Source organism: Perissodus microlepis, unplaced genomic scaffold (genome assembly GCF_051167445.1).
Source record: "Perissodus microlepis isolate ML-2025 ecotype Zambia unplaced genomic scaffold, ASM5116744v1 scaffold_71, whole genome shotgun sequence".
Lineage (NCBI taxonomy): Eukaryota > Metazoa > Chordata > Actinopteri > Cichliformes > Cichlidae > Perissodus > Perissodus microlepis.
In genome coordinates, this window is record NW_028182093.1 from 1 (window position 1) to 14,902 (window position 14,902).

Consider the following 14,902-nt stretch of genomic DNA (forward strand, 5'->3'; position numbering starts at 1 on the left):
CTGTTTTACTTTGAAGGTTCATATCTGATGTCAGTGTGTTCAGTTTTCTCCCTCCCGGTCTCCCTAATCTCTCCCAGCTGTGTCTTCCTCCTGATTCCCGTTCCCTGATTACTCCCCTGTGTATAAGCCCTGTGTTTTCCTTTGCTCTCTGTTGCGTCGTACCCTCACTTTCACTGTGTGTTCCGTTTGCCAGCCAGCCTGCCTGTTTAGTTTGTTGTGTATTCTCAGTTTAGTTAATTTTTGTTCAGTGGCTTTCCAGCAATAAAGCTGAGTACTTTGAGTTTGCCTCCGTAAGTCCTGCATTTTGGGTCCTCTCCTCCTGCCTGCCAGCACACAGCCATGACAGATTTATAGAAGAAACTGCTTATCTGAAATCTCCCAGGGTACAGTGAGCAGATTGGATTATATTTGCAGTGATGGGTGCGTCCTGCCTATTCTTTTCTCTAACCTCTCTCCTCTCAAAGATCAGAACAAAGTCAGCATTACCTCAGAGTAGGTTAATTTGATAAGTATAATTTAAGTGATTTGATTTTGCTTTTGCTTTGCTCCTGCTAAATTGCTTTAACAAAATATCCTGCACTAAAAAGTCTAAATTGTGGACATTCCTCAGAGATAAACAAGCTAGACATCCAAAGGGAACAGACATAGTAAGAACTGGTTAAGTCCCCTAACTCATCGGCTCCATCCAATATCGGCACTGCCTACTGGGTTATACTTATAGGATCAGACACTGGACTTTTTAAACAGTGAGCTGATCCTGACTTCCTGTATTAGAATTCTGGTTCCATAAATCAACAAGTTGAAGCTGCTTCCTCTTTCTGTGACCTGATGGTCTTTAGTAAGAAGGATGTTTACAGCTTGTCCTAGCAGAATATTTAGAAAAGCACCAGCAAATACGCACAGTAAGTTCTTCTACATGTCGACAATATGTTTACTTAGACAAAAGTGATTTACTCTTTGAAAGGGCTGCATGATTATAGCAAAATGTTATAATCACTATTATTTTGGTTACCGTATTTTCCGCACTATAAGGCACACTTAAAAATCCTTTAATTTTCTCAAAAATTGAAAGTGCGCCTTATAATCCGGTGCACCTTATGTATCAGTTCTGCTTGTGCTTACTGACCTTGAAACGATTTTATATGGTACACGGCGCTCGAAAATCTGTTAAATGTTTTAGTATCACTTTGGTTAGCTACGAAGCTGCACCGCTTGATGGATTGTCGGCACATTACGGCTAGTGTAGTCAGGAGCCTCGCAGAGTAATCTGGGTCCTAAACTCCGTCCTCTGCAGGTCCCAAAGTCAAACGAACACTGCGGCATCACTGAGAGTTAAAAACTGTCTAAATTCTTTCATCTTTAATAAAATGATCAGCGTTGCTGCTCTACCAGGTGCAACTATTAAGTTTAACATCCAGGCATCCATGAAAACAGAATTTATTAAATGTAACGGAGTTAGAAGTTACCAGGAAGTTAGCTCGCTAGTTCCCACCTAAACATGATATAGCATGTTCTGACTGAGAGATTTATGAAAAATTCAAACGTACAGCTCTGCTGTCACTTCCAACATAAATGAAGACAGAAAACTAAACAGCAGTGACGTTTGTAGGGTTACTGAAGTTGGGCTAGCTGGTATATAATGATGTGCTACGTGATCGCTAGCGACACAGCTATGTTAGCATATCATAAACACAGTGAAGCTGGAGGATGAACGCTAACTTTTTTCCCCTTGATAAAAGTTAACGTGAGGGTTCCCGATGGTTAGGGACAAATGCAATTGCATAGCAGGATGCTGTAAACGGACCAAACTTCAGTCAGGAGAACAACTGAGATTATCCACCCACAATACGAGGTTAGTCATTAATATACTGCAACAACATGGGAATAGAGCAGCTGCGACATTTCTGAACGTGTCACACAAGCTACTAGGGTTGTGACCAAAATCTCATATCCCGATATAAGAATTCTATCGTCCCGATAACGATATAAATCACAAAAATTTAACATTTTCTGTAAATTCTGTGAATCTCGGGCAGCTCGACTTGCGTGAAGTGTTTCCAGCTGGGCGTCATGTAGCTGGAGTCGAGTGTTTTAACTGATGCATGAAACGATACATTTTTAGACTTAAGTTGTAACGGCCGCCGTTTTCTTTGAGTATTTATTACACAGCGTGCTGCGGGGAAAAGCCTGTTCTAACGTTTGAGTCTAAGGTTTATTTTTTAGCACCTGACGGCTCTTTGTTGCTTTTCATCCGTAAACACTCTGCATACTCTTTCACGTGATTCTGTTTATTTTGAAAAGTCTCAACAGGATTTTGAGCTTTATTGTGAAAGGTTTATGTGGAAAATAAACTGTCGTTGTTGCTAACAACAATGCATAAAAACAGGCGCTTGTCTGTCTGTAGTGTGGTTATATTAAATATAAGAGAAAGAGAGAACTTTAAGAAATTAATATAGCCACTACAGTGACCATCAAAACCATGAAAAAATATTGCCGTAAACAGTTTACTTTGCGACACCATAAAACAAACGATAGCGTAAATTGAAACGATAGATGTTTTTATATCGTCATCTGATATATATCGTTATATCAAACAGCCCTACAAGCTACCATGTTAACTACCCAATAGGCAGCACATTACGAGCGGAAAAAGCCTGCGAGTTAAAGGCAGGTGAACAAACAGCAGTCTTTTTTCACGAGACCGGTGAAAAACTCCCAAAAAGCAACTGAAGCCTCATTTAAAGCTACACATTTCTTGATTAAGAAAAAGAGGGCATTCTCAGACAGGGAGGTTTTCAAAGACGTAATGATGATAATTGCAAAAATGGTGCTTAAAGGAGAAAAATATGGAACCGATGTAATCTCCACTCTCTACGATGTCCAACTGGGGGCAACTACAATGGTTGAGTGTCGACTATGTCCGGGAACTTGGTCATCAGCTGGACATCTGGCAGAGTGCGGGTGGTTTAGCATCCAGTGTGATGAGTCTGTGGACAGCAGCAATACAGCGCAGCTGATGGTCTTTATCCAGATGGTATTTGATGGTTTCTCCACAAAAGAAGAACTTCTGACACTACTGCCACTAAAGGCAACTACGAGGGGAATTGATATCTACAACGGTGTAGGAGTTTTTTGCGGAGAAAAAGGTACCGTTGGAAAAGCTGGTATCAGTGACTACCGACGGGGCTCCTGCTACGATTGGCCAACATACAGGATTCATCGCTCACTGTAAAAGTGACACAGAGTTCCCAAACTTTAAGCATTACCACTGCATCATTCACCAGCAGGCATTACGTGCAAAGGTGATCAGCTTTGAGTATGTCATGACTCCCATTGTCATAAACAATGATCATAAACAGCATCCGCTACAGAGCTAAACAGCAAAGAACATTCAAGGTGTTGTTGAATAAACTGTCAGCTGAATATGGTGACCTGCTATTACACATGGAAATCTGATGCCTCAGCAGGGGACGAATTTTGCTTTTGGGTGAAATCAAGGAGTTCATGCAATCCAAAGGCGAAGACACCTCGCTGCTGGAGGACACTGGGTGAACACCTGACCTTGCATTTTTAATGGACATTACTGGGAAACTGAACAATTTGAATTGTGAGCTGCAAGGAAAAGGTAAGACTGTTGCTGAGATGATAAGTGCTTTAAATGGATTTAAAGCCCAGATAAGCATCTTCTCTGAGCATTTACAGAGAAAAAAAGGTGCTGCACTTTCCCTCTGTGCAGATGATGCTGAAAGACAATGCTTCTGCATCTGAGACTTTTGACCAAGTTGCAGAAAAGTACTGTCAAGTCATAAACTGACTTGGGAGAATAGGTTTTGTGACCTTGATCAGCTTGAGCCATGTGTGCCGTTCATTTCCAATCCTTTCATGAACGTGGACACAACATGCATTAATGAGCAACTAAGTGCAACGTTCAGCTTGGATGTTGGAGTAGAAATTTAAACTGTAAGATTGCAAAATGGCCTCCACCTCAAAGCCTATCAGGATGCACCAAACTTTCCTGTGTCAACAAGGCACCGAAAGTACAGTGGTGTATGCACAGCCAGCTTGTTTGGTTCAACCCATCTTTGTGAATCAGCTTTTTCTGACATGAACTTCATCAAGAACAAACCCAGAACACGTCTCTCTGACGCACATCTGCAAGACTCACTCAGAGTTGGAGTGTCAAGTTATACCGCACTAAAAACAAACAAACAAACAAACAAACAAACAAAAAAAAAAAACAGGCAGCACAGTTCTGTAAAAACATTCTTCAGACAGATGAAACCAAGATCAACCTCTACCAGAATGATGGCATGGAAAAAAGTAAGTTGAAGGCGTGAAACAGCTCATGATCCAAAGCATACCACATCATCTGTAAAACACGGCGGAGGTAGTGTGATGGCTTGGGGGTGCATGGCTGCCAGTGGCACTGGGACACTAGTGTTTATTAATGATGTGACAAAGGACAGAAGCAGCCGAATGGTGTTCAAAGACATGGCGGTGTATCATAATACAGAGGGACAATGACCCAAAACATACAGCAAAAGCAACCCAGGAGTTTAATATAGCAAAAAAAGTGGAATATTCTTGAATGGCCAAGTCAGTCACTTGATCTTACCCCAATTGAGCATTTCACTTGTGGAAGACTAAAGTTCGGACAGAAAGGCCCACAAACAAACAGCAACTGAAAGATGCTGAAGTACAGGCCTGGCAGAGCATTAAAAAGGAAGAAACCCAGCATCTGGTGATGTCCATCAGTCCAAGATGTCAGGCTGTCATTGCAAGCAAAAGGTTTTCATATAAGTATTACAAATGTACATTTTATTTTCAGTGATGTAGTTTTTCTGTTTACCAAGTTAGAAAAAAGCTGTCTCTGTCCAAATATTTATGCATCTAAGTGTATGTGCTCAGGATGAGACTGCAGCAGCTAGTTTTAAATAGTTTCTGTCTACAGACACTCAGCTGACAGTTTACAGGTGAATATGTGTTATTTACAGAGTCCATTTTGAGTATAAGATCAGGATCACAAACTGCAGTGTCCAACAATTAACCACACTTTAATAAACATAATTAAAATATGATTATTCATGAAAGGATATTTCATTCCAAACTGCATCAGATGAAGTAGCTTCTATAAATCCAAAACCGAATCTACTTACAAAGTTTTTATAATATTTGTAATTAATATTTCTGTAATATGTGTGGAATATAATTTTTAATACAGTCCTTATTATTATATGAATCTGTCCAGTCAACATCTGTAGTGTTACAGAATTAATGCCATGAAAAAGTCCATGCGCAAATCACTGCAACATATTTAAATATAGTTGAAGACACACAACAGTCACTGCATGTTAGAGTTCATAGCCCTTTTTCACCCTTTTAAGAGTAAAGAAGGCTCAGAGTTTAGAGCCGGTACTGAAATGTTGATGTAAAACTCCAAATATGAAAAACAAAAAATATTTTTCTTTTATGTGCACTGTTATGGCTTTTATTTTACATATCTACTCACTGAAGAGAGAAATTAGTTATATCATTTCTGTGTTATGCTACAGCATTGTCCCATGCGTACCAGTTAAAAATCTAAATCTAAAGCTACAGTCTCACGCAAGGCAACAAATCCGTGTTCTAATGAGGACAAACAGGATCTTTCTTTTAGTGTCTGAGTTTGAATTTCTACTGCAGAAACGTGTGGGAAGAAATTGAGGCTATAATCCTGAAAGTAGGACAGCTTTTTCACTTTTTCTGTTTCCTGTTTTTGCTCTGGCTGCTGTACTCTAATATGATCCTATCTTTTATTCTTTGATATTCAGATATAGAGTGCATAATAATCAAATACAAAAAAAAAAATGTTAATATGATATGTTGGCTGAGTGATGAATGGTCTCTGTCCCTTAAAAGGAAAAAAAAAATCAGGAAAAGGGGAATCTGTGTGCCACTTTTGGGATGCAGCAGTGATGAATTTATTTTAGGTAATGTTCCTCATAACCATTTATAGTCCATGGCAGGAAGACCCACAGTTCCAGTCCTAATACGGATGTTAATAAATTACATGTCAACTACTCCTTATCTACTAATTTAAAATAACTTTAATTTACCTTGGCAGCCCCACAAAACTTTAATTGCAAGACTTGGATATATGGATGTACTGGCCAATGTCATTTCCTTCCACAAGAATGCTGTGGCCATGGTTGGTGGAAATTTTTCCAAATGATTTCTTTTTTTTAAAAAAACACTTTAGGGTCCACAACATGACTTATTAAAAGAGTCTGATGTTTTCTTCTCAGGAAACTCACAGAAAGAAGGAAAACGACTGCTTCATGAGACAGAGCTCAGATTTTTAATGGGTGCCATCTTACTTTTTTTAGTTGCGGCCCTCAAACATTTGCTACAACACATAAAAAATGAGTGTAATCAGACTGTGTATCATGTGTAACACTGATATAATAGCCATTCATAATGATACTTGTAAAAAGTCTCATACACACACACAAAAAAAACATTTATGAGTTGAATTCAGACTAAAGTTTTGCTTCAGGTCAAGTGACTCTGACTGCTGGAGTGATTTATCACACATCTATTCTTTTTTCACCTGAGAAACATTTTGACAGAAACATTTGACTGCGTGTCTTTATGACTTGATTATTTAATCTTTTGTTCCTTGCATATATCATTCTTTGCATTCAGCGTAAGCATATATTCACATTTTCCAAAAGCAATAATTATTTAAATTATTTAATGATTAAAATGCCACTCACCATTCAAATGCACATTGATTTCTGTATATATTTGATGATGGATGTCCTTCTGCGTGGCAACACAGCGATAGTAGTCGGTCTTTTTCACAGTAGTTTTGAGGGTGACATAAAAGCGCTCTCCCTTTTTAGAGACCTGTGGCTCCCCAGAAGGAATGGTTTGATTGTTACTATTCCACCACTCCATTGTAGGTTCAGGGTAAGCACCCTTTACATCACACTTAAGCAGCGCCCAGTCATTTGTTTCTTTAAGATTTGTGACATAAGGGTCTGGAGCTGCACCTGTGAACACATAATATATTGCATAAAAACAATTGCAATTAACCAGTTATTTTTTTTCTTGTTCCGCTACTCTGAGTGCAGATGTGGGTTATGAAGTGTTTGAGGAAAAAGAAAAGCAGAGTAGTAACAGTTATTATTTTAACTACACCAGAGGGATGATATACCTTTTGAGCATATTTAGTATGAGCATATATCTTTCTATTGGGCTTAACAGCAATGTGCAACGAACACAACGCCTGGGATAACTGATTCATAATTACTGGAATGATTATAAATTAGATAATATAGCACAACAATATCTGTTAATATTTACATATAATACAAAACTGTTTATAAAATTAGTTTTCATAGTTGTATCCAAAAGAAGATCAAAGTGTTGGCGGAACAGTCTTTACCTATCAGTTACGCATGAGTTTACGTTTACACACGAGGATGTAAATATCACTGACGTAATCTCAAGCGGGACTCACCTGGCACGTTTCGGACCTTTAATATGCCCTCTGAAAGGAAACAAACACACACATGTTAGAGGTGACTGTGTTATCATCAACTTGGCCGTCAGTTTGAACAGCTGTGTGTCTGAACTATAAGGAAAAATTAACATTTATTCATTAAGTTATAGTTTATTTTATTTATTCCAATTTATTTTGTTTATTGAACCCTATGGACAATTCCGATTTTTGATAAGTAGACAGGTGCAGGGCCAGCATGCACATGGGAAAGTCTCAGCTTTGTTCACCAAATATTGCAAATAGCACTGCAGATGTGCTGTTGGGGTGAGGCCCTGCCAGATGTGCATGCTGACTGTTTCATCTGTAAATAATCAGCTGATTTATAACAGCACTCACCAACAACAAGCTCAATGCGGGATGTTTTTACACTGGGCTGCATCACTGGAAAACTACAGGTGTAGTTTCCTTGGTCCTCCAGCTTAGTTTTACTCATTCTTATGGAGGCGTTGCCGTGCTTCAGCTGTTCTGGAAAATGTGAGACTCGACCTTTGAATTCATCATCTTGACCTTTGCTATATGTGCCGGCATCAAACATGAACACCTCCTTTAGAGGAACTGTTCCTTCCTTCTTCCAAACAAACAGTGCTTTCTCAATGTTCTGATTGGTGCTGAGGGAGCAGGGTAAAATGACATCATCATCTTCCATCACAATCACTCTGCTGTCAGGTGGTCCTGAAAGACAAAACATGAATTAAACAATGTGTTCAGATACAAAGTGATGAGGATAGAATGAGAGTCATTTATGAGTCAGAGACAGCCAATCAGAAGAAAGTTCATGCTTGATTTTTACTAATCATGAACGTAAAAAAGGTCCAAGTTTAATTTTTAAGAAAAAAAGTCACAAAAATATAATCAGCAAACTTTTTCCCTATAAAAATCGTATATTTTTAGCTCAGTTCCCCTTCATAAAAACAAACCAATTAAACTGACCTGGACAAAAATTATGGTACCCCTAGAAAAGAGTAAAAATAATATGACTATAGGGACGTTAAACTTGTAATCAGTCTGCCCATTTAAAGGGTGAAAAGTAGTTGATGTGCTGTTTGATGTCCCTGCGCCTCACTGAACCACAGTGAGCTAAGGACAGAGCATTCTCAGATGATGAGACAGACAATTAAAGACAAGAATGTTAAAGGTAAAAGCTATAAGACTGTCTCCAAACAGTTCCTGTGACTACAGTACAATATACTGTATTAATCAAGTTTTTAGGCCCACAGGACTGTAGCCACCCTGGACATGAACCAAAGTGATGATAAATGTTATCAATAAGTTCCAAGAGATAAGAGATTAGAGGTGAACTCCAGGTGAAGTAAAGTGTAAAATCACACCAGCCGTTACTGTTTGAGCTAAAGTGGACTTAATGGAAGACGACCGAGGAGGACACCAGTGTTAGAAGCAAACCACAAAAAGCATGAATGGAATTTGCCATTTAGTCACTTTCTGAAATGTCACATCAGCTCTATGTTCACAGATGCAAAAATGACGCTTATAAAGAAAATAACACAGCGCCTGCTCTGAAACATGGAGGAAGCTCAGTTATGTTCTTGGGCTTGCTTTGGTGCATCTGGCACCAAAGCAAATCTCTTGAAATCTCAAGACTATCAAGGCATCCTGGAGTGAAATGTAGTCTCCAAAAGGCACCCTTCAAACCTGAGACAGCTGAAGCAGTTTTCTCCTGAGGAGCGTCGACAGGTGCAGACGTCTCACAGAGAGTTACAAATATCGCTTTATTTCAGTGATCGCCTCCAAAGATTGTGTAGTAAAGTAATTAAGGGGACCATTTTTGTCCAGAACAATTTCATTTTTTAATCATTCTGCTGAATAACAATTCAAAAGCAGTGTCTGGTTTTCATTAGTTAATTTTCAGTAAATGTTTATTGTCAGTTTAAAGTTTCTTTCTTTCTTTTTAATCGAAGGGTCCATATTTGTGTATTTGATGATACTGAAAAATGATTATTTTTGTGTTTCCTGTATTATTCATCCTCTTCAGTCTCAAAAATACTGATTCCCAGTATCTCAGCTGTAACAGTTTTCTATAAGAGTTTGTCAGCTGACACCAGCCCCAACATATTTAATTTCATTTCATTTCATTTATTTATTTATTTCACACTTGGTTCAACAGTTTCAGTTTGTGAGCTCCTGCTTGGTTTTCTTTACTCTGACTTTCTGTCTTTCTGTTTTTGGCCACGATCACAAAGTTCAGTACAGATGTGACCTCTCCAAAGCACCTGCTTTTAAAACCTGGATTCATGAAAAAACACTTCTTAGCTGACCTGTTGGCATTTACTCTGTTAATGATCATATTAGCAGCTGTTAACATGTGTTGTACAGCATCTGTGTTGTTTTATGCCAGGCATTCAGGGCAGCTATTTTTTTTAAGCACACAGACACGCTCTAATCATATAGCAATAATCAATAACATCAACAGCTTCAAAAACACAAAGTGTTCAAATATCTAATCTTCATCTTTTGGGCACTCAGCAAAGTCTCTGACAGCACGGCTCAAATCCAAAGTCCTCGTCCTGCTCTCTGCTCTCCTTCCTCTTTTCAGCAGCAGGTTTTTACTTTGCTTGTTAAACATAATTTAAAATGCTGCTAACTGCTCTATAAGACGCTCACTGAACAAAGTGCTGCATCACTGACAGAACACAGAGGGAGAGGTCCATTAAAGTGAACTCTCTCTCTCTTTCTGTAAATGGACTTCTGCTAATATGACTGCATCCGCTTGATGCGGTATTTTTACACAAACGACTGCATGTGAAGTAGAGGCACACTCCTTGATAGGCACTTTGACTGGCTCCTTCCTGCCTTTAGTGCTTCTTCCCCATCACACATTGTGCTTTGTGTGCAGGGGTGACAGAGGTGGAGAGGAAAGTGAACAAACAAGAGATTCTTAGAAACAGATGTGCATGTGCAGGACACGCCTCATCCGTTTCCTGAAGAAGACGAAACTTGACTTTCTCGCTCAAACATCACTAAAAAACAGACAAATATCTAAACTACTGTTGTTACCACAAAGCTGTGTGGAAAGATTGTAAACTCATTTCTTAATTTATGATTTGGTGCAAAGATCTTCACACTTTTGTGTTTATGGGGAAAACAAACACAGGTGTGGGCTCAGGAGAATTTGGCAAGATAACAAGAAACGTATTAAACTCATAAACATCCAGCAGGTCACCGGTGAGCCACATGTGCTGGTGTTAGGTGTAGACTGGCTTTTAGCTACACGCTAAACAAGCAGAGTTTCAGAAAGTGTCTCATGAGCATTTTGGTCTTGCAGTTCTTCTGGGATGATATTTCTATTAAAGTGTGGCAAATGCATAAAAAATCCATACAAAGAGATAAAAGTGAACATAACCCTGCCTCTAACCAGGTCACTGGTGACCATGTGGCTCATCAGAGGTTAACGAAAGTTTCTGTGACAGCAGGTTTCTTCATTTCCACTTGATGAAATATCACCAATTCAGGCAGCAACAGTTTCAACACTGTGAGGCCAAAAATGTTTCACTGATAAAGATTTGAAACACATCCCGTCTGTGTCCTTTTCACCAGCTGAGCTCTCAAAAATCTTCCTGCCAGTTTGAACCTGCACATCGGAGTCAATAACAGCCTCATGTTAATGGGCCACAAAAGGTTTTAACTCTGACTGTAGAAAACCTCAGGAAATGGAAATGGAGCCTACTGTTCATCTTTGTAGTCATATTAATCCTACGGGCCTCTTCACTCATTGAATCACTCGCTCTGAGAACTGGGACTAAAACACAAACAGACCCTGAAAGAGTTAAAAAACTAAAAAAAATTATATGTTATGCATGAGAGACCAGTGGATGAGTAAAAGCCAACATCCACTCTGACAGCATCCAGTAACTCAGCGCAACATTAGCAGAAAACAGCTGCTATTGAGACTGGAGATCCAGAGCCCACAGCTCAGTGGGATCAGGGCTGGACTGGTAATCTGGCCCGATGGGTCAATTTTCTTTTCCTTGTCAATATAATTATTCAGGCCACCTTCTCTGTGCACTGGTGCACCTTGCAGAACAGAGTTTAGTGTGGAAGACGTGTTTGATAAAGACGGACAAAGAAAAGAAAAAAACGTGGAGCTGAAAAGCTGAGAGAGAAACAGAAAAAGAAAATAGAAACAGATGCAGCCAAATGTGTCAAGTTAATAGAGACGTTAATAGTCAGGGCTGCTGCACCGTCACCAGCAGTACCACCAACACTTTTAACAAACCCTGGAGGTTCCACGTAGGTTAGCACTAGCTAACAACATTAACTGCCATCACTCCTGTCTGTAGTTGGGCCAGATTGTTGGGGTAGAAGTGAAGGAGAGAGACACAAAGAGCTATTTTACTTACCTAAGTCCTGCTAAGTAATGCATCTTTTAAACAGAAAATAATGTAATTATATGACTAATTGTTCGATTTCCCTGTTTTTTTTTGCATGCACTACTCAGTGTTATCATTGCTTCATGTGCACATATTTAACCTGGGTGACCGATCATGGTGGGTCATCTGGGCCAAAATTGCCAGCGACAATTTTTTGTCCAAGTCCGGCTCTGAGTGGGATCAATAGTGAGCAGCATGGAGATAATGAGCTGACCCTGATAGAAAGGAGGAGTGGATCTGAACTAGATGATGTCCAGCAACCTCCAATCACAGATGAATGTACTGAGCTGAAGATGGAGATTGTGCCCAAACTCAAGGTAACCACCCAACTGAGAGCACAAGTCCCCAGGCTTACAATATCAAGGGAGATGCTCAGAGATGTGAACACTGACCTGGGCAAAAGGACAGCACAGAGGCTCTGATCATACTAACACCAGAACAGGATAGCGTGCAGTGAGCACCACAACCAAGAAGCTGGGAAAGTGTACAAGAACATCTGTGCTGCATTGAACTGGAAGTCCAAATGTCCCGATGGGAGACACCACCACTGATGGTTGGGAACAGCAGGGCTGTGGTTCTCAGGGACAAGCAGCTGCTGAACAACCAACCAGATACTGTGGTGGGTAACAAGGAGCAGAAGACTGCAGGTGTGACAGAAGACAGTGACAGGAAGAAGGAGTGTGAGGAAAAAAAGAGTACAGGGGCCAAAGACCTCCAACTCTGAAACAGGAAGAGAGACAGAGTGTGTGTGTGTGTGTGAGAGAGAGAGAGAGAGAGAGAGAGAGAGAGAGAGAGAAATAGAGAGGTTAATTATTCTCTATTCTATGAGTCATTTTATTGTTGTCGACCCACTTTAAGAGAACATAAAACTTTAGTTGCATTAAAAAAAATCGCATTCAGACACAAACAAACGTCACACCGTGTCAGCAGGATGAAAGCAGAAATGTGTTTACAGGAAGCGGCGCACCTGAGGTTAAAACACGTCAGGATGGAATAATGAGCATCTCTGATAACTGATCATAAACACTAAAGAGAATAGTTTCGTTTCATTGTTGAAGATGCTGCACATTTATCTGCCCTCTCATTATTTTACTCTGAAACGCGGCTGCGTTAAAAGCTGATGTCACAGGTGTAGACTCCGCAGTCATCCACCCACTAACGCAGCAGCCTGAGCAGCGTTAAAGCTCCATCCTCTGCTGTGGTTATCAGTCTAAATCAATGAGTTTCTTACCGGATTCAGCAGCAAACGTCAGTCCGGACAAAGTCAGGAAACAGAAGCTCAGAAACAGAAGTGGTGGAAGCTCCATGTCTGCAGAAACCCTCTGAGGATCAAACGTTACAGCATCTCTTTTTTAAAAAAGAAAAAAAAAGAAAAAAGAGCTCGGAGCCACTCCTCCTCCCGCACTGACGCACTCCACAACACTTTGAGTTTCTATTCTCTTAAAGCAGGAAACCATAACTGCACTTCCGGTGTGATATATCGCAACATCAGGGCCTTTTAGATTGAACTTGTTTAACAGCGACAGTTACACAGAAACGCGGAGAGAAGAAAGATTAATGAGCAGAGATGGCACATTATTGTAAAAAGGTTAGGCTGAGGTAAAGAGAAAGGACGCTCCCACCACGGAATCTGCAGCCTTTAAGGTCAAAGACAGCTGCAGGTTTTTTTTTTTTTACACTAATATGACCTATATGATGAAAACACACACACACACACACACACACACACACACACACACACACACACACACACACACACACACACACACACACACACACAACTGAGGCTGTTCCTGCTCCTCCTCGTAATAAATACAGATTAACCAGGTTGTTCATCTAATACAATAAAAACTAAAACCGTGTTGTACAAATGGAAACATTAATGTAAAGCGCTCACACAGATTCATACAGTGTTTTGGACACTAAACTACTGCACAGAGCTTTTCCTCTCATATTGCTGATTTGTCTGCAGCATCTCTCTTACTTCTTCTAACCTTTTCATATTTTTCTAATATTATAATTTTAGTCTTTATTTGTAAATTCAGCTGCTGTTGCTGTTGCTGACTGTGATTGGTTGGATGTTTCCAACACCACCTCTTTCACATGAACACGTTCATGCTCAGAAACTTAAAGACTTTGGGTCAACTTAGCTGATAATCAGCTTTATGTGCCATCTTATCCTGATCAACAATCTCAGGTGAAATTAATCCAGATAACACAAAGAGACCCTGGTTATCTGCACCTTGCTGAGCAGAACGATGTCCTGGTATTCAAAGTCACTGCCTCTGTTCCTTCCCCGTTACACCTGCCTCCCTCTCATTCACACACATGTATTCAGTCTCACGTCTACTGACTTCCATTCCTCTTCTCTCCAGCACACACCTCCACCTCTTCAGGCTCTCCTCCACCTGCTCTCTACTCTCACTACAGATCACAGTGTCGTCTGCAAATATCAGAATCCACAGAGACTCCTGCCTGACCTCCTCTGTCAGCCTGTCCATCATCACTGAACAAGAAGGAGCTCAGATCCTGATGTAATCCCACCCCCACCTTGAACCCACCTGTCATTCCTACTGCACACCTCACTACTGTCTCTCTGTCCTCACACATGTCCTGCACCGTCAGTTAGTCATCTGGACTAACTGTCTTTCTGCTCTTCATCTTCTTCGCGGTCCTCACTTCCTCTTTCATAAAGCTCTGTACTTCCTCATTCACTAACTGTCCTCCATCCATCCTCATCTCTCTCATAGAGCTAGAAATGAACAGAATAGATCAGTTTTAACCAAGATGTTGTATTTCTTCTATTTAACATGGACACATTAACGATAAGCAATAGGTCCACATTTCTGTCCATAATAGGAAAACACAACGAACCACTCATGAATCCTTGTGCACACAGCGTCTAATCTAACACTATCTTAATTAAAAGGATGTGGTGGGAAATGACGTGGGTTAGATTCTGAAGAACAGA

The 14,902-nt window shown here is 40.1% G+C and overlaps 1 protein-coding gene across 2 annotated transcripts; it reads right to left on the minus strand.

Annotated features, from left to right (window-relative positions):
- Positions 1–7: 7 nt before the first annotated feature.
- On the minus strand, positions 8–13,586 carry LOC146360451 (CD276 antigen homolog). 2 transcript variants are annotated; one of them, XM_084922848.1, is made up of 4 exons: positions 13,163–13,586; positions 7,883–8,218; positions 7,505–7,534; positions 8–7,034 (listed from the first exon to the last, which is right to left on the minus strand). In XM_084922848.1, the coding sequence occupies exons 1-4, from the start codon at positions 13,236–13,238 to the stop codon at positions 6,733–6,735; spliced, it is 744 nt and encodes a 247-aa protein (XP_084778974.1). In that variant the 5' UTR covers positions 13,239–13,586; the 3' UTR covers positions 8–6,732. The 2 variants fall into 2 exon arrangements, with proteins under 2 accessions (XP_084778974.1, XP_084778975.1); XM_084922849.1 differs by lacking the exon at positions 7,505–7,534 and having other exon boundaries at positions 13,163–13,585.
- Positions 13,587–14,902: the final 1,316 nt, after the last annotated feature.